At 41.0% G+C, this 24,361-nt stretch overlaps 1 protein-coding gene across 1 annotated transcript in view; it reads left to right on the top strand.

Annotated features, from left to right (window-relative positions):
• The window catches only part of LOC126480740 (myosin light chain kinase, smooth muscle-like), a 212,196-nt gene extending 188,611 nt beyond the window's left edge, over window positions 1-23,585 (top strand). Inside the window, exons 7-13 of the mRNA XM_050104010.1 lie at window positions 3,730-3,872; window positions 9,276-9,600; window positions 14,202-14,343; window positions 14,750-14,949; window positions 15,147-15,299; window positions 20,703-20,826; window positions 22,821-23,585. Coding sequence (XP_049959967.1) covers window positions 3,730-3,872; window positions 9,276-9,600; window positions 14,202-14,343; window positions 14,750-14,949; window positions 15,147-15,299; window positions 20,703-20,826; window positions 22,821-22,862 — 1,129 coding nt within the window. The 3' untranslated portion in view covers window positions 22,863-23,585. The remainder of the gene's footprint in view (window positions 1-3,729; window positions 3,873-9,275; window positions 9,601-14,201; window positions 14,344-14,749; window positions 14,950-15,146; window positions 15,300-20,702; window positions 20,827-22,820) is intronic.
• The last annotated feature ends 776 nt before the right edge of the window (window positions 23,586-24,361 follow it).

Genomic DNA, 24,361 nt, shown 5'->3' with positions numbered 1-24,361 from the left:
AATCGAAGTCTTTTGACCGACTCATGCCCAAGGTCGAAACATTTTTTGGAACTATCAATATTAACTCTCTCTTGACACCAGGAAAACTCTATAAATTAGGAGACACACTAAAAGAACAAAATATCAAAATTTTAGCCCTGCAAGAAACAAGGTTGCCTGATGAGAATACCATGGATTTTGGAAACTACCGATTGTTTAAAAGTAAAACAGACAAAAGAATTCTTAAAAACACTCCGCATCTGGGTGTTGCATTCGCAATTTCGCAAGACATTCTTGGCTCCGTAATCGAAGTAAATCCAGTAAACAACAGACTAATGACAATTTCCATGAAATGTGCAAATAAAATGTACTGTTTAATTAACGCACACATGCCTATCAACCAGGAGAATAAAATAAATCCAGAAAAAGTAAATAAGTCATGGGAAGTGTTAGAGAATACAGTCTCCAAAATTCCTCAAAATTATGTAAAGATTTTAATGGGTGATTTTAATGCACAGTTAGGGAAAGAGAGAAAATTTAGAAAAACGGTCGGTGAATTCCCTGCACATAAATGGACCAATCAAAATGGAAAGAGGCTGGTAGAATTTTGCAGAAATTTCAATCTCAAAATTATGTCAAGTCATTTTAAGAAAAAACCTTCAAAACAAAAGACATGGCGATCACCTAACAAGGACATAGGTGAATTCCAAATTGACCATATTGCAATCTCGTATCCATGTCACAAAGAAATTTTAAATGTTCAAGTTCATAAAGGCGCCAATATTGACTCAGACCATTACTTAACCCGTGTGAAACTAAAGCTAAAACTCCAAAATTTCAACAAAAGGACACCATTAATCCCCAAATTTGACACCAGTAAAATCCAACCATCATTATTAGCAGACGAATTTGACAAAACAAGTGCACAAAATTGGGAACAACTCAAACACAAGATTATCAAAACAGCTCAAGATCAAATTCCTTTACGAAAACACAAGAAACATGCTTGGTGGAATGAAAACTGTGATCATGCAATCAAAGCCAGACAAGAGACATTTAAAGCATGGAATAGCAACAAGACAGAAGACACATATGATACATTCCTGACAATTAGAAGAGACACTTCAAAACTAATTAGACAAACAAAAAGACAATATGAGAATAGTCAACTCTTAGAAATTGAAGAAGATTTTCAGAAATACAATACCAGAAATTTTTATAAAACTTTTAAAACCAAAATAAAGGGGTACCAACCCCAGAATCTTTGCTTCAAGAAGGAAAATGGACAGTTGGCTCTTAACAACCAAGAAAATTGCAAAGAACTTTCTAAATATTTTAAGAATCTTCTAAATTGCCCCGAACCCACAGAAAGATTTCCACCAAAAATTCCCCAACAATGCAATCCACTTTCACTTGCACCAAATGAAGAGGAAATCATTAAAGAAATTCATAGGTTGAAAAACAACAAAGCATCTGGTGAAGATGGAATTGTTGCAGAACTTTTAAAGGCAGCTGGTCCAAAAACCGTTAAAGAAATTACTTCAATCATGCAAAACATTTGGCAAACTGAAAAAATTCCTGATGAATGGAAAACCGCCTTGATTCACCCACTTCATAAGAAGGGAGACAAAACTGATGTTAATAATTACAGAGGAATTTCTCTTCTTCCAGTCACATACAAAATCCTCTCTCAATGTCTTCTGAACCGAGCACAACAACAACTTGAATGGAAAATTGGCGAATATCAAGCAGGTTTCAGGCCAAATAGATCTTGCCCAGAACAGATTTTAGTCCTCAAACTAATTCTCAGACATCAAAAAATTTACAATAAAAAACTAGTTTGTACCTTTGTAGATTTTAGAAAGGCTTATGCCTCAGTGGATCGTGAATCTCTTTTCCAAATTGTGAAAGAACAAGGCCTGGATCCTAAAACCACGGCAATTATCAGAGACACGCTAACTGGTACAAAATCAAAAGTAAAGTTCAGAGGAGAAATTTCAGAATCCTTTGAAATAAAAACAGGCGTGAGGCAAGGTGATGGACTCTCTCCGTTGCTATTTAACTGCGTTCTAGAAAAAGTAATACAAGAGTGGCGCGAACGAAAATTGGAGTTCAAAATTGACCAACCAGTGAAATTAGGACGAACAAATATTCGAATAGACTGTTTGGCCTTTGCAGACGACTTGGTTATTCTAACGCAGGACATCCAAATTGCTCAGAAACAAATAGAAATTCTTAAAGAAACAGCAGAAAGAGTAGGTCTCCAAATCTCATTTGAAAAACACAGTATATGACTAGCAACAAACTGGCACCCAAACTTTTGGAAACTAAGTATGGAAAAATCAAGAGTTTCGCAATTCAAATATTTAGGTGAAACAATCTCAGAGACTGGTCTAGAAAAAATTGGAAATGAAATTCGTTGTCAAAAGATGGAGACAGCTTTTAGACTTACAAAAGACATCTACAACAAAAAATGTCTCTCGAGGTACTGTAAATTGAGACATTACAACACGGTCATAAAACCAGAGTGCCTTTATGGGGCTGAAACGCTAATTTTAAACAGAAAAAAGGACATTCAAGAAATCCAAAAAAGAGAAAGAAAAGTAATCAGAAAAATTCTAGGTCCAAAATATACTGAAGAAGGAACATACAGGCTAAGAGCAAATAGTGAAATTCAACAATACACCAGCATATATTCGGATATGAAAAAACGCAGATTAAAATTTTATGGGCATATTAAAAGAATGGATGCTACCAGACTAACTAAACAAGTAGTGGAATTCTACGAAAATCGAAGTAAAGCTAAATTTGAGACAATAAAATGGATTGCTGCTATAAAAGAGGACATGAAAGAGGCAGATATAAAACAAGATGAAATTCAAGACAGAAAATTATTTGGGCAAAAAATTCATGACTGGGTAGTTGGTCAAGCTGAAAAACCAAAGAAAACTGGAACCACATGGTCTGATGAAAGGAAAAGAGCTCATTCCGAGAGAATGAAAACAATTTGGGCAGAGAGAAAGTCTAAAAGAAAATAACTGAATGCCCCGTGATTGTACTTCGCGTGGTCCAGTAGGGCCCAAACGTGAATAATAATATATCAGTTCATCACATCCAGTCTTACAAATTTACTCTCTCTGATGGACACACGTCCAGATCACCCGCTCTCAAAACTCCGCCCTCTCTCTCCCAATATCCACCACTGCTGGCGGCTCACCTCCAACTGCGCAATGCTACGCCCTTGTTAACAGCCAACTGCCCAATACTACAGTAGCAGATTCCAACAATGCAAACCAGCCACAGACTGCACACAGCACAGCCAGTGATTTTCATACAGAGCGCTACATGGCGTTACCAACATAAAAACCTAAACGGCCTACTTATAAGACTTTAATTATAACTACCCAGTATTTCGCTTCACTGAAGTGTTTTAGTTGAAATACTGTTTTTAATTTTTGATTCACTGTTTTACTCAAATGGGAGGAGAGTGGCAGGTGTGTGTGTGTGGGGGGGGGGGGGGCAGTGCATTTTGTAGGCTTTGGAATAAGGTGGGGGTTGGGGAAGTCATTTAGGAGGGGGAAGGTGTTCTACTTTGTCTACTTGCCACGGGGCTATACTTTCGCCCCTGGATGTTCCATACGACCGTACCTTCAACTTCGTTGGGAGTGGACGGTGTGGTGAGGTAAGGGAGGCCCTCGGGAAGAGCGCGATGTGAGAGGTGACCGCGGCCCGCGGCTCTGGCTGTTGCAGCTGCCTGTCGCTGTCGCACCACGTGTCGGGCCTGAGCGACGGCCACGACTACCAGTTCCGCGTCCGGGCGCACAACCGCCACGGCGCCAGCGAGCCGGGCCTCGAGACGCCGCCCTTCGCAGCTGCACGCGTCGCCACACCAGGTGAGATTAAGACTACAAATATCCAACTATTTCGCAGTCACACGTCGAGCTCGAGCACGTACAACAGTCGGTCAGCAACGAGTACACCCAAAGGGTCACAACATTGAATGGCGGCAGCACCATCGAGGCAATCTGTACTTCGACCATATTCGCCAGGTACGCAACACGCATCGTGAACTGGACGCTAGTGTAGTAGGATAATCTGGAAAGGAAAGGCAGAAAAGTCGTGACACTTCACCACGTACTTCCACCTCGCAGTGACGTCTGCAGGTACTTGCCCACACAGCGATGGGAGAGGACTCTTGCAAGTGAGGCATCTACATGGATACTCTGCAAATCACATGTAAGTGCCTGGCAGAGGGTTCGTCGAATCACACTCACAAGTCTCTATTATTAAATCTCGTATAGTGGGCGGAAAGAATGGACACCTATATCTTTCCGTACGAGCTCGATGCCCTTATTTTATCATGGTGATCGTTCCTCCCTATGTAGGTTGGCGTTAACAAAATATTTTCGCATTCAGAGGAGAAAATTGGTGATTGAAATTTCGTGAGAAGGTTCTGCCGCAACAAAAATCCGCCGTTGTTTTAATGACATCCACCCCAAACCATGTATCATTTAAGTGGCACTCTCTCCCCTATTTCACGATAATACAAAACGTGCAGCCCTTCTTTGAATTTTCTTGATGTAGTCCGTCAATCCTATCTGATAAGGAGCCCACACCGCGCAGCAGTATTCTAAAAGAGGATGGACAAGATAGTGTAGGTTTTGGCGTCGTACGGCGTTTCTCCCGCCTTACTTACATCTAGCCCTTGTCAACCTTCCGTTCACGGACGTCGCTAAATTCTTGCGTCTTATGTTTGACAGAAAACTGTGCTGGTCCTCCCACGTTTCCTGTCTTTCGGCTCGCTGTCTGTGTCCTGAATGGTACCGCCTGGGAAGCGGACCGAGTGGTCCTTCTCCGCCTCTATCGCGCCTTAGTGCGCTTGAAATTGGACTAAGGAAGCATAGTTTACTTCTCTGCTCGGCCGTCTATTCTTCGGCGTCTCGACTCTGTCCACCACCGTGGATTACGTTTAGTGTCTGTAGCTTTTTACACCAGCCCTGTGGAAAGTCTTTATGCTGAGACTGCTGAACCTCCGCTGTCCAATCGGCGAGCTGTCCTTCTGAGTCGTTACGCTAGCCATCTGTCTTCCATGCCTGCTAATCCGGGCCATGACATTTGTTTCGACGCCTCCTTCGATTTAGGGTATGCAGGCCGCCCTTCCTCCCTAATACCACCGGGAGTCCGCTTCCGTAAACTGTTCCATTCTCTTTCCTTCCACTTTCCTAAGACTTTCTTGACAACTTGGGTTACAGCACCGCCCTGGCTCCGGCCACGGACCTGCCTCCTCCGTGACCTTTCATTTTCCCAAGGATGGTACCCCTTCTCTTATTTATCGTCGGGCATTTGCTGCTCTATGCGCACAAATGAAGGATGCCACATTTATTTACACTGATGCCTCAAAAACTTCGTTTGGTGTTGGGAGTGGCTATATTGTTGGCGACACCTCAAATCGATTTCGGCTTCCCGACCAGTGTTCGGTTTTTACTGCGGACATTTACGCTATTCTCCAGGCTGTTCAATACATCCGTCACCATCAGCGGATACAGTATGTTATCTGCTCAGATTCGCTCAGCTCTCTCCTCAGTCTCCAAGCTCTCTACCCTGTCCACCCTCTGGTCCACCGGATTCAGGACTGCCTCCACTTGCTCCACTTGGGGGGCGTCTCTGTGGCGTTCCTCTGGATCCCAGGACATGTTGGTATCTGTGGAAATGAGGCGGCCGATACAGCGGCCAAGGCTGCAGTCTCTCTTCTTCAGCCTGCTATTCGCATGATTCCCTTCGTAGATCTGCGAAGTGTTTTATGTCATCGTGTTGCTCTTTTATGGCACGCACATTGGTCGGCACTTCGGAATAATAAATTGCGGGACGTGAAAGCTCTTGCCTGTGCTTGGACCTCTTCCTCCCGAACTCGTCGTCGGGAGGAGATAATTTTAACTAGACTCCAGGTAGGGCACTGTCTTTTTAGCCATCGACATCTTTTAAGTGGCGATCCTCCCCCACTCTGTCCCCACTGCTCTCAACTGTGGACGGTGATACACCTTTTACTTGAGTGCCCCTATTTCACTCCGTTACGCTCCCGTCTACAGCTGTCGCCTGATACATCTTCCAATTTAGCAGATGACACGCGCTCGGCCGATCGCGTTCTCGAGTTTATTAGTGCCAGTGAGATGTCAGTCATTTGAAGCTCTTTTTGGGGCCAACCAACCCCCTTCTATAGTGGTTTTTTAAGCTTTCCTTCTGTTTTTAGTTTCCCCACTTTTTTGAATTTCGCTCTCATTGCTGCTAGTTTCCAGTTTCGTTTTTTTAACTTTTCCTGAGTCACAGACCGGGCGCTAATGACCGTAGCAGTTTTGAGCCCTAAAATCATAACAAAAAATATAGTGTAGCAGTTTCCTAAGTATCCTGCCAATAAAACGCAGTCTTTGGTTAGCCTTTCCCATAACATATGCTATCTGTTCCTTCCAATTTAAGTCATTCGTAGTTGTAATTCCTAGGTATTTAGTTGAATCTACAGCCTTTAGAGTTGACTGATTTACCGTGTAACCGCTGTTTAACGGATCCCTTTTAGCACTGATGTGGACCACCTCATATTTTTCGTTATTTAGGATCAATTTTCAATTTTCGCAGTAACAATCCACAGCGACCTTAAGTGGAATGACCATTTAAAACAGATAATGGGAAAAGCAGACACCAGGCCAAGATTCATCGGAAGAATCTTGAGGAAATGTAATTCATCCACGAAAGAAGTGGCTTATAAGGTGCTCGTTCGCCCGATTCTTGAGTATTGTTAATCTATGTGGGATCCCTATCAGGCAGGACTGATAGAGAAGAGCCAATGAAGAGCGGCATTTCGTCACGGGATCGTTTAGTTGGCGAGAGAGCGTTACGGAGATGCTGAGGAGAAAATTCGAGAAATTAGAGCCAATACAGAGGCTCAACGACAATCATTCTTCCCACGCACTATTCACGAGTGGAACAGGGTTGGAGGGATCAGATAGCGGTACCCAAAGTACCCTCCACCTCACACCATTAGGTGGCTTTGCAGAGTATGATGTAGATGTAGATCTTCAAGCTGAACAAAACTCTACCCCACCTGCAACCTGACTCTGACCACTGCGACAGTCCGAGCAGCCCTCTTAGATTGTTTGCAGATGATGCTGTCATTTACCATCTTTTGAAGTCATCAGATGATCAAATCCAACTGCAAAAGATTGACTGTATATATTAGTGCAAAAAAATGGCAATTGACTCTAAATAAAAGTGCGAGGTCATCCACGTGAGTACTAAAAGAAATACATTAAATTTTGACTACACAGTGAATCACACAAATCTCTTGGTTGTCAATTCAACTTAATACCTAGGTATTACAATTACGGGAACGATAGCATAGATAATGTTTCGGGGAAATCAAACCAAAGACCACAGTTTATTGGCAGAACATACGGGAAATGCAACATGACTACTACAGACACTGCTTTTAATACACCTGTCCGACCTCTTCTGGAGTATTGATGTGCAGTGTGGGCTCTGCATCAGATAAGATTGACGGAGGACAACGAAAAAGTTCAAACAGCAGAGACTGTGCCACGGATGTGATACGCAAATTGGGGTGGCAATCGTTAAAATAAAGGCGTTTTTCGTTGCGGCAGGCTCTTCTAATGAAATCTGAGTTACCAACTATCTCCTGAATGTGAAAATATTTTGTTGGTGCGCATCTACACAGGGAGACATGATCAACATAGTAAAATAAAAGAAATCGGAGCGTCCACGGAAAGAGTTAAGTGTTTGTTTTTGCCACACACTGTTAGTGTGAAACAGCAGAGAAATATCTTGAAGGTGATCCGATGCCAGGCACTTTTTGTGAATTGCGGAGCAATGATGTAGATATGGAACAGAAGTGCAGTGAGGAAATATATTACAAAAATCATGATTGCTAAAGCTGTAATGAAACTATTTGTGATTTATTACTTGCCTTTGTTCATTCCACCTTGATTTGTTTCGTTATAACTTTTTCACGGTGAATATGTTTAGTTCATTTCCATTTATTATATAAATTTTAAATCGGATGACAGTTCTTAGAAACATCACCCTACTCCGGATACGCATTACTTGCTTATTGTTTGCCAGCTATGGTACATTTCCATACAGAGTAGGTAGGTCAACAGCCATACGAAACTTCGATGTCGTATTTTTCATAGTTTTTCACGTATATGCGTCATAATCAAGAGAGAAAAGTCGTTTCATCTGCCCTCGGACGTTGAGTGAAGATCCAATAGCGGTCGTGGCCAGAATACAATGACTTGTGCGTAGTGCCCAATACAAATTACGTGATGTATTGCTCCAGATATTCTGTTTTTATTAATGGACCCAGATTAATCCTTACCACTGCTACACTATCAAATCTGTGTGAATAAGGATCATCAGGCTATTTCATACACGAGACAGGATTAAACTTTTAAGTAGCCAAAGTCAATAATTGAAGTCTTGTAGCTACGTAACGCCAAAAAGATTTCAAAACACAACTGAAGTTGAAAAAATATTTCGCTAACTGTTCACACACTGCCTCCAGCTGGCTCCTGACAGCATCTCCTTTCAAAAAAAAAAAAAAAAAAAAAGTTCAGGGTCAATAGGGAAAAAGTCAGAGAAAAACACCACATACAAATGTAATTCGCCAGCTTCAATTAAACCTCGCTGATTCTGCTTCATTCATCAAATACCACATCCCTGTCAGCTACTGGTTCTGTGATCTTGTATAAGGGCTCTGTCTGCCAAGCACATGAACACTAGTAAAAACACAACTCGTCTAGAAAAAGCAGAAGATGAGTTCAGTTTTTCACATCTGCATCCAAGAATGCACTTCAGATTCTTGTATTCTTTCCATATTTGATTAGTAACTTTGCTGGTGAGGAATGACTCCGGAAAGGACTTCTTCACCTAAGAACCGAGGCCGATTCCTACATCTTACGAACTCCGAATTGTTCCATGAAATTATCTAATTCACAGCTGTTTTCTCAGTCAGTTTCAGAAGCAGAAGTCAAGCATTTCCAAAGGGCATTTCTTGAACCCACTGATGGCACTATTCTGCAGATTGCTGCATCCTAGCAGGACTTTGAGAAAGTTCCTTCACAACGGGTTACGGAAAACACCCGCCATTCTGGGAAAGTACTCTTAAACCAGTCCTATACGTCTTGACCGCACAAATTTTCCCCATCTCCTGGATACTGGAAGCTCGATCTACGGTCCACAACAGCGGAAAGGACGAGCATGTGACGTTACAAATTGGTTGTTGTTTCCAGACGGGGTTAAGCTGGAGGAAGAAGAAGAAGACGTCCCGGAGGAAGAGGACTGGGACTCCGAGGAGGTGTCTGCGGGCGGCGACTTCGCGTCCGGCTACGAGGTGCTGCAGGAGCTGGGCAAGGGCCGGTACGGCGTGGTGCACCTGGTGCGCCACCGGCGCTCGCAGCGCCTCTTCGCCGGCAAGTTCCTGCGCTGCGTGAAGGCTGCCGACCGCGACAAGGCGCGCGCCGAGGTCGACATCATGCGCCGCCTCAGGCACCCCAAGCTGCTGCGCCTCGCCGCCGTCTTCGAGGCGCCGCGCGAGGTGGTCGTCGTCACCGAGTAGTGAGTAGCCTGCTCACTCTCAAGCGCACGCAGTACTCCTGTTCATCTGTTTATAAGCATACTGGACAAACACTGTCACCCTCCGTCCCTCCACCCCCCCCCCCCCCACACACACACACACTCTGGGGGGAGAATACTAATACCATGCACGGGCATCTGCAAAAATTTGAAATTGCCGGGGTGGGTGGGCGGTGGCAAACTCGAAAATTGCAGGTTTTTTTATATAATTGATGCAGCAATTGCCAACAGTATTCTGTTGGTGAAATAATCCACGTAAAGTTAAAATTGTATAAATGAGAGGTTTACGGGAATCACAGGAAATATATTCTAGAAATGTACAAGAATCGTGTAATGAAACTGCCTGGCAGATTAAAACTGTGTGCCGGACCGAGACTCGAACTCCGGACCTTTGCCTTTCGCAGGCAGGTGCTCTACCAACTGAGCTAACCAAGCACGACTCACGATCCGTCCTCACAATTTTACTTCCGCCAGTACCTCACCTCCTACCTTCCAAACTTCACAGAAGTTCTCGTGCGTAACATGCAGCACTACCACTACTGGAAAAAAGGATACTGCGGAAACACGGCTTAGCCACAGCCCGGGGGAAGTTTTCAGAACGAAATTTTCACTCTGCGGCGGAGTGTGAGCTGATTTTGAATCTTCCTGGCAGATTAAAACTGTAAGCCGGACCGAGACTCGAACTCGAGACCTTTGCCTTTCGCGGGCAGGTGCTCTACCAACTGCGAAACTGCATGTTTTGCAGGAGAACTTCTGTGAAGTTTCGAAGGTAGGAGACGAGGTGCTGGCAAAAGTAAAGCAGTGAGGACGGGGCGTGAGTCGTGCTTGGATAGCTCAGTTGGTAGAGTACTTGCCCGCGAAAGGCAAAGGTCCCGAGTTCGAGGCTCAGTCCGGCACACAGTTTTAATCTGCCAGGAAGTTTCAAAATCAGCGCACACTCTGCTGCAGAGTGAAAATTTCATTCTGGAAAAATTCTGTAATGAATAAAAACACTGTTCCAGTTCTGAAGGGCTGGGCTGGGCTAGGCAGTGTGATAAGCGTCCACTCTTGACCTCCCCCTCACCCTTATGGATGCCTATGATGCCATATAACGACACCTAGCTCTGGAAATGGCCTCAATTCTGCGACAGAGAGGACCCAAAAGTTCCGTCAGGTATTACGTATCCAGCTGCAGTCACCACCTTTGATCCAATTGAGCTAAGTTGCGTGGATGTTCATTGTTAGGTTTCACCCACTGTCCCAAATAGTACTTCAAACATTCTGTTGGTTCAGGATTGGGTGATTTAGTGCACCATTCGAGAAACAAAAGTGTGCCTGAACATTTACAAAACCAGGAGTGTGTACAGTTTTGTGAATATGGCGTTCATCATCTTGGAAGATAGCAGTGTTGGCAGCATACTACTCATGAATATGCAAAAGAGCAACAATAAGTCACTAAGAAAAAAAATTGACTCCGTGACATTGTGTGTTTGTCAGCTGCTATCCAGTTTATTTGGCCCATTGAAGACGTGCACCTTTGTGCTGCTGCACACAATAGTCTTCTGTGAGGTACCCAACTCCAGATGCTCACTGACTGCAGTTTCCTTCTCAATGTCACACAGAAATTGGTCAACACGAACCAGCATTTGGCGACATCAGCAATTCCTGTCGCGCTTGAAACAGGTTGTCATTGACAAGTCGTGACACTAGTCTCCAGTCTGTCAGTTACGATGTTTTTACAACCAGTATTATTAAGCAATATTATGTGGCTGCAGGTGGTATACCATTCCTTGTAGACATTTGGACAGTTGCTGTTGACACGCCAACGAATCTCACAAATCCAAACACATTAGCTCCTTTTGCCATTGTTGTCTCCATGCAGAGCCACCTTCCAGCCTCCATTCCAGACACCTGGCTGGCACATTACAACACTTCACTTTCTCGACTTGAATCAGTGTTGCTCACATGACACCCATAGAAGTTCTACGGCACTGTGTGTCCAACGTCTTCTTTTAAGGAGTAGCCTAATATTTGACAAGAAAATTAAAGAAACTGTGCACCACTATTAGCAAACACGAGACCCTCAGTCCATTGGATGTCAGGCACCATCCCTTAAACTACCTTCAAATTTGTTTTTGCAACCTACATTCAAAGAGTTCCTCACCGTCTGCCATCTTCATATGTTCTCTCCTTTAGCCTATTTGAAACTACCATGTGTGAAATAATCCCTTCAATGCATACTGATGCAATACAGTGTATCATTAGTGAGCTAGTAATTGAAGTTAACATACAATAGCATGATTAACGATATTTCTGAGCTTTGTTGTTAAGAGTGATTATTAAGAAATGCATACAGGATTCCTTGCATGGACTTTGAATCATATACACGTGCACACATTCCACCATATAAAGAGAGTATATTACTTGAGATTCATGCCATGATATCTTAAATGTATGTGCCAAAGAATTTAAACAATCGGAAGTCTACAGTGGAATAACATTATCATGAAAAGCAGGTGGAAATGGGGCGCACGCACACACAGACCCTGCAGACAGTGTGACTGCATTTAATGTGAGCAGCAATCTGCAGTGGGTGATGGTGGGTGGGGAGGGGGGCATGGGGAGGGGAGGGGAGGGGTACCAGTGTATGGATCGGGGAAGGTATTGTGCTGCCTGTGGCAGCATACACAGATGTGGTGGTGACAGGGTAAGGCTTTTATGTGCTAGGTGCGAGGTGCAGAGTGATGAGGCTATGCAGGGGAGGGGAAAGGGGGGGGAGAAAGGAGGAATGAAGAACAGAAAAGGGAGAGGGGTGAGGGGAGAAGGGGTAAAGGCAATGGGTGTATTGGCAGAACGGGTGATCTTTGTTGTGCTGGAGTGGGAGTAGGGAAGCAGATACCTAGGTGGAGGACAGTCTAGTGAAGGCTGAGGCCATGGAGGTTATGGAAATAAAGTATATTTTGTAGGGAGAATTCCCATCTTCCCAGTTTACAAAAGCTGGTGTTGGATCTAGAGGGAGCAGGCCGTGAAGCATTCACTGACATGTTCTTCACTTCAATGATTGCTTCACAGCCTGCACCATCCGGATCCTTTCTATAAACACCAGCTTTTCTGAATTGTGCATGTAGGCGTTCTCCTTATTACATACCCTACATTTCTGTAAGCCCCCTGGTATTAGCCTTGGCTAGTCCCTGTCCTCCACTACCTATTCTCTTTCCTGCTCCCACTCCAGCACTACACATGCCATCTATTCTGCCAATGCACCCGCTAGTGTGTTCCCCACATCTGTTTATCTCCTTTCCCCTCTCTCTTTTCCACTCCTATCCCCACCACATACCTGCATGCTCTCACAGGTAGCACATCACCTTCCCCCACCGCCAGCCTACACTTGTAACTCCCCCCCCCCCCTCCCTGCCCCATGCTACCTACTTACCCCACCATCAACTTCAGGTTGCTGTTCAAATCAAATCAGATGCAGTTGCAGTCTGCAGTTGGGCCATAGTGGCCAGAAACAGTGCCCATATTCTGCAGTTGGGCCATAGTGGCCAGAAACAGTCCCCATATATGTGTGAGCTGTGCTTGCATGAATAAGGCTTTTTAACCAAAACATTAAATGTTTACCAGTCTTTTCATAGTGCCTGTCTGCAACTTATCACATTTATGTGATGACTAATAATCTATCCTTTTTGTAATATTGTTGGCAAGGATTTTAGTTGTGTGAATGGCTACCAAACTATTTTCTTTTCTCTTTTTCATAGTTAAGTGATGTAACAGGTATTGTAAACTTAACATCAATGACTGCATCACTTCACGCATACTGCAACTTAATTGAATACGTATGCAGGCAGGCAATACATTTGGAGTGCTATAGGACCATATTTATAAAAATTAGTTTTAAACCATTGTTACATAATATGAAACTATAGAAATCATCATAAGACTTGCAGACTGCACTCCTACTGGCAATTTTTTGCAGCTAGTTTTTGCTATGATGAATTTACAAATATAGTAAAACACAAAATGGACAAAAGTGAGACACTCTTAGTGAATAAAGATCATGGAATATCTTCATTCAGTTGAAAAGTAATGAGGTGGCAGCAAATTTCTTTTAAACATTACACTTGGTGAACTATTTTGTTTTGCCATGCTACTAAACCAGCTTCCTCTTTCTGTATATATACTCTGCACAAAGTAACATCTTACTTGATGGGTTGTAGTATGGGGATACTTGCCCATTGTTTCACATTACTCCAGTCAAATCTCTACTGCTAATGGAGTTTCCATGCAGAGACTGTTTATATCTCTAAGCACAGCTGCCTAAGTAATTTAAATAAAGATTACTCTCAGTTGCTGTCCATGCATAAGAAGAAAAGTTTTGATGCAAACTGACAGTTTATACGAGAAATTGAGAAACACTTTGCCAATGAGGACTTCTGCTTCTGGTGGTCTTGAATGGGCAGAACTGTGTGCTGTTATTGTCAGTAAAATTTAAAGTAGTTTCTTTAGACCAATGTTTTCCATCCCAAGATTCTTCAGCCCCCGTCCCCCCATCCTGAATTTCTGCGGTTAGATTTCATCTTAAATTTATTCTCTTGAATTTTCAGTATATCTGGAGGCGAGCTGTTTGAGAGAGTAGTCGCAGATGACTTCACATTAACTGAAAGAGACTGTGTGCTCTTTATGCGTCAAATATGCGAGGGAGTCCAGTATATGCACCAGAATTCTGTTGCACATCTTGATCTGAAGGTAAGCAAATTCATTTGATTCATCTGCATTCTAGATAGATGTTCTTATAGTTCACCCTGATTAACACAAAGCTATGTATATCTCACTGTAGGTAGTAAACTTTTACATACCAGGTACTGACAAAAACAATTTACTACACAATGTTCAGTATTATTTCATGAACTACTGCAAATAGAGAAGGCCTCAAATGACAGCCTGTTAAATTTTCCAACTTTAATTTCTTAAGTAAGAAGACAGATTAAGCTACAGGAAAGGAAATTTAAAATGAAGGAAATATCTAAAAGTTAAATTTCGGAGCACTGCATAAATACCATACTTCATATCTTACTAGCATACTACTGTCTTAGATTATAATTGTTGTTGTAAGTATAATCTAAGTAATTTAATACAATATTGGAATTTGCAGCCAGAAAACATCATGTGCCGTACACGTACATCTCACCAGATCAAGCTGATCGATTTTGGTCTTGCAAGAATCTTGACACCAGGGAAACCAGAGAGAGTTCTGTTTGGCACCCCTGAATTCATACCACCAGAAATTATAAATTATGAGCCCATTGGTTTTGAATCAGATATGTGGTCTGTTGGCGTTATCTGCTACGTCCTGTGAGTAATCAGTGGTCTCAATTTGTTATAGTAACTCATGTGTATTAAGGTTTGACATGATTTACATAAGCTGTAGGAGAAATGATATTGAATCAAGTGTTTTGGTTAATTTGCTGTTAAAAATTGTGCATGTGTTAATTGATGTTGGAATACCTTTAGAAACGATGTTGTGTTCATAACATATGGATTGTTCACAGGCTGTCCGGCTTGTCACCATTCATGGGTGACAATGACATAGAGACATTTGCCAATATAACGAGAGCAGATTATGATTTTGATGATGAAGCTTTTGATGCAATTTCTCAGGATGCCAAAGATTTCATCAGTGAACTTCTAGTAAAGAGAAAAGAGTGAGTAATAACACACAAACCACTGAGCATTTGTTAATAGTGCAGCAAAAACTTAATAGTACCTTTCAACACACAAATCGTTAAACTTTGCTCTTCTAACTGTTAATTTTGGTTAAATATGATAAACCATTGCCATCAAATTAGTTTTTTAAACTATGGTTCATTTATGCTCAGTGGAAATTACTGGACTAAATTAAATATTTAGATTACCGAAGTCACTCCATAATTCATTCTTACTGAAAATCATGTGAGGCTTTGACATTAGACAGGTGATTTGATGATACACTATAAATGATACTTGCACAGTTGCTGATATATCTGACATGTTGGTTGGCTGAGGTGGCAGTTTTATTGAGCTATAAATGTCACATAGGGTTTCTGAGCATCATTTGACAAGGCATTCCCTTGTTGAAATGTAATGGTGAGAAAAATCTTACAAAAAGGCAGGACTTAAAACTTTGCTGCTTTCTTAATGTGACACTTAATGTTGAAAAGTAGCTATGAGTTATATTACTGTAGATATTACTCACTGATCCAAAGTCAAATTCCAGATGTTATCACTGTTCATGATGGAAAAATGATTATGCACTGTTGCAGACTGAGGCTTCAAGGGATGCAGTCTGTCAAATTTTCTTGCTTAGTTATAATTAAAACTATGCCAATGGCCACACATGCAACTAGTAATATTAGGTTCCAGCTTCTATAGCATCATACAAAAAACATATCATTCAAAATAATCCTTTTTTGAATGAAAATAATAAATTTTTGAAAATACAATGTAACAGCATAGATAAAAAAATCTACCCACCGAGTGGCAGCAGAGAAAAGCACATACATAGATTAAGAAAATTTGCAAGCTTTCAGAGCCAGTGGCTCCTCCTTTTGGAAGAAAGTTTGAAGGGGAAGGAAGAGGGATAAAGGAAAATGACTGGCAAAGTTGAGAAAATGGGGTTATCTACAGAAAAGTCACCCAAATCTTTGGGTCAGCAGAGACTTACTGGACAGAATGACAAGGGAAGCCCAATTGTTGAAGACTGCACTAGACAAGATATGAGAACCTGAGAGCTTAAAGGTGGAAGACATAGTAATAAGGAAGACAGATTACTGACAAAACATCATGCAAGAGTTAATAAGAATGGACAGCTATGATGAGGGAGGTGGAGAAAAATAGGCAAGTTAGAAAATAAGATTAAGAAAACTAAAAGGGTGTGAAGAAATGAATAATTACTGAGCAGTGATGTTGAGATCGGGAAATTAATGTATATTAAGACCAGGTGAGTGGTGAGAACAAAGGACATGTTGTAATACCAATTCCCATTTGCAGAGTTCTGAGAAACTAGTGTCTGGGAGGAGAATCCAGATGGCCCATGTGGTGGAACAGGCACAGAGGTCATGACTGTGGTGTTGTAGAGTAAGCTATGCAACAGGTTATTTTGTGTTGCAAGTGTACATCATCTGTCTATAGTCATTCATCCTAAAGTGGTAGTCATACTAAAGTAAAATATTCACAGGTGGCTCTCCCTTTGGTAGTATGTGTTTCACCATTTACAGAACTGGTATAGGTGGAGGTAGGAAAGTGCATAGAACAAGTCTTATAGTGGGGAAGGAGCTGTAGGGGTATGGAAATGGATGCAGGAGCAGCTTAGGGTCTGACCAGGAGACTGCGTGGGCACGGGGGGGGAGGAGGAGGAGAAGGAGGAGGAGGAGGACAAAAAGCTATTAATGGGGCCATGGGCAAAATGTTGAGCATAATGGACCTCATTTCAGATTTGAGAAAGTCATAGGCTATTCAAAGTAGCTGATTAATACATTGAAGCCCAGGATAATACTGAAAAGTTGATTAAGGTGAGCAAGAAGGATGTCCCACACACACCTCCACCTTTTACCTTCTTCCTAAGATCCCCAAACCCAACCACCCTGCCTGTCCTACAGCTGTTGGTGTCAAAGCACATACTGACCTCTGAACACCACTTAACTGACACACACCTGCAACCTATGGTACAAAGACTTCCTTCCAGTATTAAAGACACCAACCATTTCCTAGATTCTCTGAAATCTATGCCCATTCCACACCCATCACACATCTTGCTTGTCACCAGTGATGCCACCTCCCTTTTTTTCTTTTTTATTATTATACCCATGTACAGGGTCTCTTTCTGAACTGTACAGTTTCATGCCCCCTCCCTCCCCCAATCATTGCAATTTTGTGGTCAGACCCTATGCTGCTCCTACATTAATTTCTATACCCTATGGTCCCACCCCTGTGACTGTTCCTTCTGTAGGACTTGCCCTATCAACCCTCATGCCAGAACATATACTATCGAAGGGAGAGCCACCTGTGAAATCGCATGTTGTGTACCAGCTGTTATGTAAAACACCTTTGTACTTTTACTTTCGTATAACTGCCACCAAGTCATTACTCAGGATGAATGGATACAGATGGCATATGTTGCCAATACACAGCCTGTTAAAGAGCTTACTCCAAATCAACAGTTGTGACCTCTGTGCCTATTTCACCACATGTGCCATCCAGATTTTCCCCCAGACACTAGCTTCTCAGAGCTCTGCAAAAGGAATTGGTATTACATGTCCTTGGTTCTCATTACCCACTTGGCCTTAATTTATGTTAATTTCTTCAGTCTCAGCATTTATTCCCAGTAACAATTCACTTCTTCATTACTTTTTCATTTTCTATACTTTACTTTGACCTGTCTATTTTTCCCCACTTCCCCCATCTGTACCACATACAATGCACTTCCTATTGACTCTTCCACGATGTTTCTTTTGTAAACCCTCGTTGCCAGTTTTGTAAAGGCCTCGTCGCTACTGCTGTGGAGGCAGAGTTGCCACTGCTGTTATGGCAGGCAGAGTTTGTGAGTTATGAAATGGCTTCTGGTGCTGTGCACTGCTAAGACAATTTCTCCCTGCCACTATCACACAGCTGTGCCCCAGGGACAGGTAACAGGCTAGAAGAATGAAGGTTCTACAGCACTCCAACAAATTAGTAACGAAGTCACACAAATGAGTTAAAAGGTTTATTTATCTTTGTAACTAGTGGAATAATGAAGTCTGCAACAGTGCATGTAATATAGCACAAAAAGGACCTCTATGGCTAAATGCAAATAATTGTAGGTAAACTTCACAGTAAATAGCAAATGTAATTTACAGTAACTGTCTGTTCACATCTAAGAGTTCACTAGATGTCATTCCCTGTCTTTCAGCACTGGATGATGATCTATATCCAAGTGGGCTAGAGCTGCTCTTTTCTATCTTCCAAGTAGGCGTCTGTCTGTTGTCATCCAGTCATTGGCAGATTGTACGCAGGTGGCAATTGGCCAAGGCAAAGTACATATCTCACCTTCAGTGCCACCCGTGGCACTGGTGGAACTTGCACAAGTGGCGAGTTCCTGTGGCACTGGCATCAGCTCACACCTTTGCACCTGTGGTGCTTTTGCCCTGGCTGTGTCTTGTTCAGATGACACAGCAGTTTTATCGGTAATCTGTCTTCCTTATTATCCTACTTTCCACCTTGAATCTCTTGGGTTCTCAAATCTCGACTGGTGTAGTCCACAATAATCAGTCTTTCCATCTCATCCTGTCCAGTAAGTCTCCACTGACCCAGGGTTCAGGGTGACATTTCCATAACTATCCCCATTTCCTAAACTTCATCAGTCCTCTTCCTCCACCTTAAACCTTTCTGCCAAAAGGAGCAGTCACTGACACTGAAAGTTTGTGAATTTCCTTAACCTTTGTATTTTTTTCCTCCTTGCTGCTGCTGCTGTGTGGAGTTTTTATTTATCCAGTTACATTACACCAAAAGAATAGCATGACCACTGACTTAAGTACTAAGAATTTTCATTTCTGGCCCAACAGCAGTTAAGTTTGGAAAGTTGTAAGCAAATTATACACTTCCATCATCACAATGCTTTTAATCACAGCCTCCCATATATTTTCTCAAAATTTTCAAGCCACCATTACAGTGACTTATGGTTAAAGTTCTGTAAAAAGACTAAGTATGCATGCACATACCATATACTAGTGACTTTTACATACGTTGGAGTGATAATTGTATAATGATGGCAACGGGATGTGAACTTTCTCACTCAGGATGTCCTAGAGAACTATTTAAGCCTAAACAGGGGGATATAAATATGGCATTTATTGACTTAGAAAAGACATTTGGTACTGTTGCTTGGAATAAACTGTTAAATGATCTTGAAAGTCATGTATGCTGCTTGAAAAACAGAACAATGATATTGTATGTACACAAAAATAGAAGTATGGTGGTACAAAGTAAAAAAAAAGCTACTGTAAAAAAAGGTGCAGAACAAGGTTGCTCCAACACTATATTTGTTTCTCATTTTGGCTGAGAACAGTGGATACCTTCACAGCAAAAATATTCAGAATAACAGCAAATGATTACTAACTGCCAAATGGATGCAATTAAGGAATTAGATAACTTTTTTAGAAAAGCTTAAATTATTGCAACATAAATCTTGAATCAGTAAATTAATCCCTAACAAGAATTGGTGGAAATTAAATAAAACTTAATCAGTTTTGGCATTTTGTACTGCAATTGTGGGATATAATGATATTGCATGGAAACAAGACAGATAATAACAGTACTAAAATTTACTTTTACAGAAAACAGAAACATTATAAACTTTTGAGTGTAAAGGGAAAACTGCTTTCTAGTATTCATTTGGACTATGCCGCATTACAGTGTACATGGATTGCAGGCTAGAGGTGCTTAGCTGCACTGTAAGTGTGAGCTGAATAGATAAAAATCCAAAATGTTTCAAGTAATCAAGGAACAAAACTTTACTGATACTGTCCATAGGAAGAAAAAACTAACTTGACAAATATTAATGCCAAATCTCTAGAAAACAAGCATGAGGAGAGCAAAACAGAAATAGTATGTGTATATATTGAATGTTAAACAAATTATCAAGAAACATATCAACACAAAAAAGGAAGAGTTGCAGTGAGGCATGGCATGTACTGATCTACTAATGTTGTAAACAATGGATGTAGGAAACTCTTCTTTTTCATAACATTGTCATTTTTCCATCCTGGGTTTTCCACTGTTTGATTTCATTAATAGTTTTATATTGCAATAAATTACTTGTCTCCCCTTCTTGGTAGTAAGATCCTCAATACTGGCTAAGTTGATCTTTGATGTCTCTCAACCAATTAATCTGCACAAAACTTTAAATATGCTATTTTGTAACTTGTGACACCATGTGCAACACGCTTAGCTCTACACCTCTCGTCTCCCTACCCACTAGTCTATCTGCAGATAACCCTTAAAAAACTGAAAATATGAGAGAAATATACTAATATTTGGTTTTGTCATTCATAATCTTTCATTTTAAATGTTGTTTTTCTCCTATCTGTCATCAGGAAAAGGTTGACTGCTGAACAGTGTCTGCAACATCGCTGGTTAACACAGATGACAGATGCAATCAGCTGTGTCAGGCTGTGTACTGATAAACTTAAGAAATTCATTATACGGCGCAAGTGGCAGGTCAGTAGCTATTTTAGTCATTTTCTGTGACCTGAACATGTGTGAAAGATTTAACAATGCATTTTCCAATAGGCACTCTTAGTTTGTGCAGTGACGTGTTTGTGTGATGGATATGATACGCAATGTGTGTAATACTACTGCTTTGTCCCCCCTCCCCCACATATTACTTATGTTTTGGTTCACAAACACGAAATAGATTTAGCACATCAGATTTGTTACACTGATGAATTGTTACGCCTTTTGAAATGAATAATTCAGTATAATTTATTGAAACATTAGTGTAGAGATTCACTGCCCAGATCTGCCTCAAAGCAAAATGGGATATCAAAAAAGGAAGTGTAGTTATCAGCAGTATCTAATAAATGCTGAACTTGAGATGGATCACCTTACTATCACTGCACTGTTTAGTGTGTGTAAATACATTTTAGCAATCAGTATAAAATCTAAGCAGAGGCATTATAAAATGACATTTGTCTTGAGCAAAACTGTTTGATTATTTTAACAATGCAAGCCTTTTACAGTGTAGGTAACTAATGAATTTTTGATCCTTGCATTAATGATAAATAGTACATAAACTCTAAATAAAATTACAGTAACGTTGTAGTTTCCAAGCATGAATCTTACCTGCTTTTTTAAAATTTGGGACAGGATAATTAGTTGAAACATTTCCTGAAGTTATAACCACATCATGACACACCTGGACATTCATACAAATAATCAGACCTATAAAATTTATGCTGTATATCTGTAATATCCTTTTCTGTTGTTCATACACAAAGGCATTAGGAACACATGAAATACTAACATCAGTGACATGCTACAGTTTTGTGAGCTTGAGAACAAGATTTGGTAAATGTTCTTTTTTTATCAAACGCATTACTTTCACTCAGTGTCAGTGAAGAATTCATGTCTTGCTTCATAAAGGAACAGAAACCTTCTCATACTGCAAGATGAGTTTTTTCCTTCAATGTCAGGAAATGAATAATTGTGTGATTCTAGTGGATATCTACTGCTAATTCTAATACTGATACCCTTTGTCCTCTATTCCATAATTGGCTAAAAATGAAGCAAGAACTCTTTGCTGCACTAATTCCAGTAAGTCTTCCCACATCATACATTTCCAACAATTGTTAGCCATCACATCAAAACTGAAATAAAGACTTTTGGCCAGATAGAGACAATTCTTTCCATGAGCACTCTCTTTTCCTTAAGAAGAGAGAAATGAAATTTGATGGCAAGGGAATAAGACAGTGAGAGGAAGCGAGAGAATAATGTCCCGTGTAGCTACAGGGGTCAGTTGAGACACACAGTGACAAATAATGACAAATATTTTAAAGACAAATTTGCTAATGTTTTGTTTGTGCATGTGTGTTTTTATTACTAATGCATGCTGTGTGTGTTTTCACTTACACCTATATAGAAAACAGGCAATGCAATTCGTGCTCTGGGTCGAATGGCTACCTTGTCAGCTGCAACGAGACGCAATTCGACAGCTAGTGGAGGTGGAAGCTCACCTCGACCCAGCCTTTCAGGACCGGATGAGGTAGCAGTAGTTGCTGCCGCAGGATCCAACAATCGGCGGCCTCGAGCCTTCAGTGAGCGCAGTGACAGTGGTATAAGTGACTGCTCTGTCAGTGTACCCTATGCAGCGGGGTCTCGTTGTCTAGCTGTCACTGAAGAACACGAGGAAGAAGAGGAAGGTAACACAGGTAGTGAAACTGACAATGAGAGTACTTGTGCAGCTAGAAGCAGCAAAACTGCAGGAGAGCACTCAACAGATAGTTTTGTGACCAAAAATGTTGAATGTCTGGAAGTTCTCTCTGAGAAAATAGACAATATTGCAATGGACGGAACAGAGGAATCTGAAAATAATACCGAAATTGCACTGTCCCTGACAAATAGTGTAACACCTGTTAAGAACTTAAAATTTGCTATGGGAGATGATAACAAGGATGATGATTGTGACATTAATGATTTTAATTATTCTTCCACAGCCTCCATGCCCTCCAGCTGTAACAAGAAGACAGCCAGCCTGAAGCACCAGAATTCTGCAGATTCTGGAGTGCACCTTGAGGTGGTAAGCAGCAGCAGCAGGAGGAACTCCTGCAGTGGCACCGTTAAGAGCAAGGTGACAGCATTCCAGCAGATGGCCAGTGCTGGGAACCGTTCTCCTGTCACAGGTGAAATGGCAAAAACTCACTCTGGATCTGCTATTACTGCCTCAAGAGAACACAGCACCAACTTCCAGAAAGCAGCCGCTTTCTGGAAGAGGTAGCACAGGACAATAAATGTGTGCATAAGTACAAAGTGCAGCTGTCTTTCTGTGAATATGAACTATTTATATGTTGATAAGTTATTAATAACTGTACAATAATTTTGACAACTCAAAGCATGTTTAAATCTAAATTACAATGAATTCCATCATGCCATATACTGTCTAAAGATATATTCAATGATGAACAATATAAACTACTACAAATGTATTTTTAAAAAAAATTATTTCTTCATGGAAAACTTTCTGTTTTGCTTGTTGTCAAGTGTGCATGTTCATATAAACTTTTGTTGTTTGAATATTGCAAAAGTTTGTGATTTGTACATAGCCAATACCTCAGTTTCTGTAACATCCATTTAAAAAAAAATGTATGTTCCCGTCAGTGTATAGCATAGTCAACCATTAGCACTCTACCTGTTCACAAATACAAAAAGCTGAACTGTAATGTTCTTAAACCAAATTTAAAATAAAATTTATGATACTGTCATTTGCATATTTAATAAAATAAAAACGTAACTGTTCCCACATATTACCTAAATTTTCAAGTGTCAGTTCAATCATCCACCAGCTTACAGTTGTGCCCTTGCTGTTCACGTAGTTCACTGGACCCAACAGACAATGTTAATATGGGTCTTTTGGTTTTACAGATGAAGCTGTTATCTACAATGAAGTACCATTAAATAAAAGCTATTCCTACCCACGCATTTTGTGAGAAGATTTCAATGTGCAAATACCAGTAGCTTGCTTTAAATGTCAAAAAGGTAAAATTGTACCAGTCACAAAGGCAAAATCTTAGTAGCTTATGACTAAAATATCAATATGTCGCAACTGGAATCACACAACTTATAAAAATGCGTAAATGTAACAATTTGTAGGGATATAAAACGTAATTATCATATAGACTCGATCATATGTAAAGCAACTGGGTGGCTTTAGTGGCGAGATACTAAGAAAATGCAAGGAATCAAAAAAAGATTGCCTACAAAACACCTGAGTGACCCATCCTAGACTTTTGCTCAAGTGTGCAATCAGTACCAAATAGGACTAAGGAATATTGACCATATACTCATATGTACAGCACAGTATGTAAAGTGTGTGCATTCATTTTTCCACACATTATCACACTAGCGTTGAAAATAATGATACACATGAAAGCCTAATTACAAAATTTCAAGAACCAGCAATAAGAAACATACAATCCTGGCCTGTATACTGCTCCTGTAGGGACTCGAGGAAATATTAGCCAGAGGCATTTAAGCAATC

This window comes from Schistocerca serialis, chromosome 5 (assembly GCF_023864345.2).
Source record: "Schistocerca serialis cubense isolate TAMUIC-IGC-003099 chromosome 5, iqSchSeri2.2, whole genome shotgun sequence".
NCBI classification, from domain to species: domain Eukaryota; kingdom Metazoa; phylum Arthropoda; class Insecta; order Orthoptera; family Acrididae; genus Schistocerca; species Schistocerca serialis.
The sequence above is the reverse complement of the archived record's forward strand: the minus strand, read 5'-3'. Positions and strand labels throughout refer to the sequence as shown.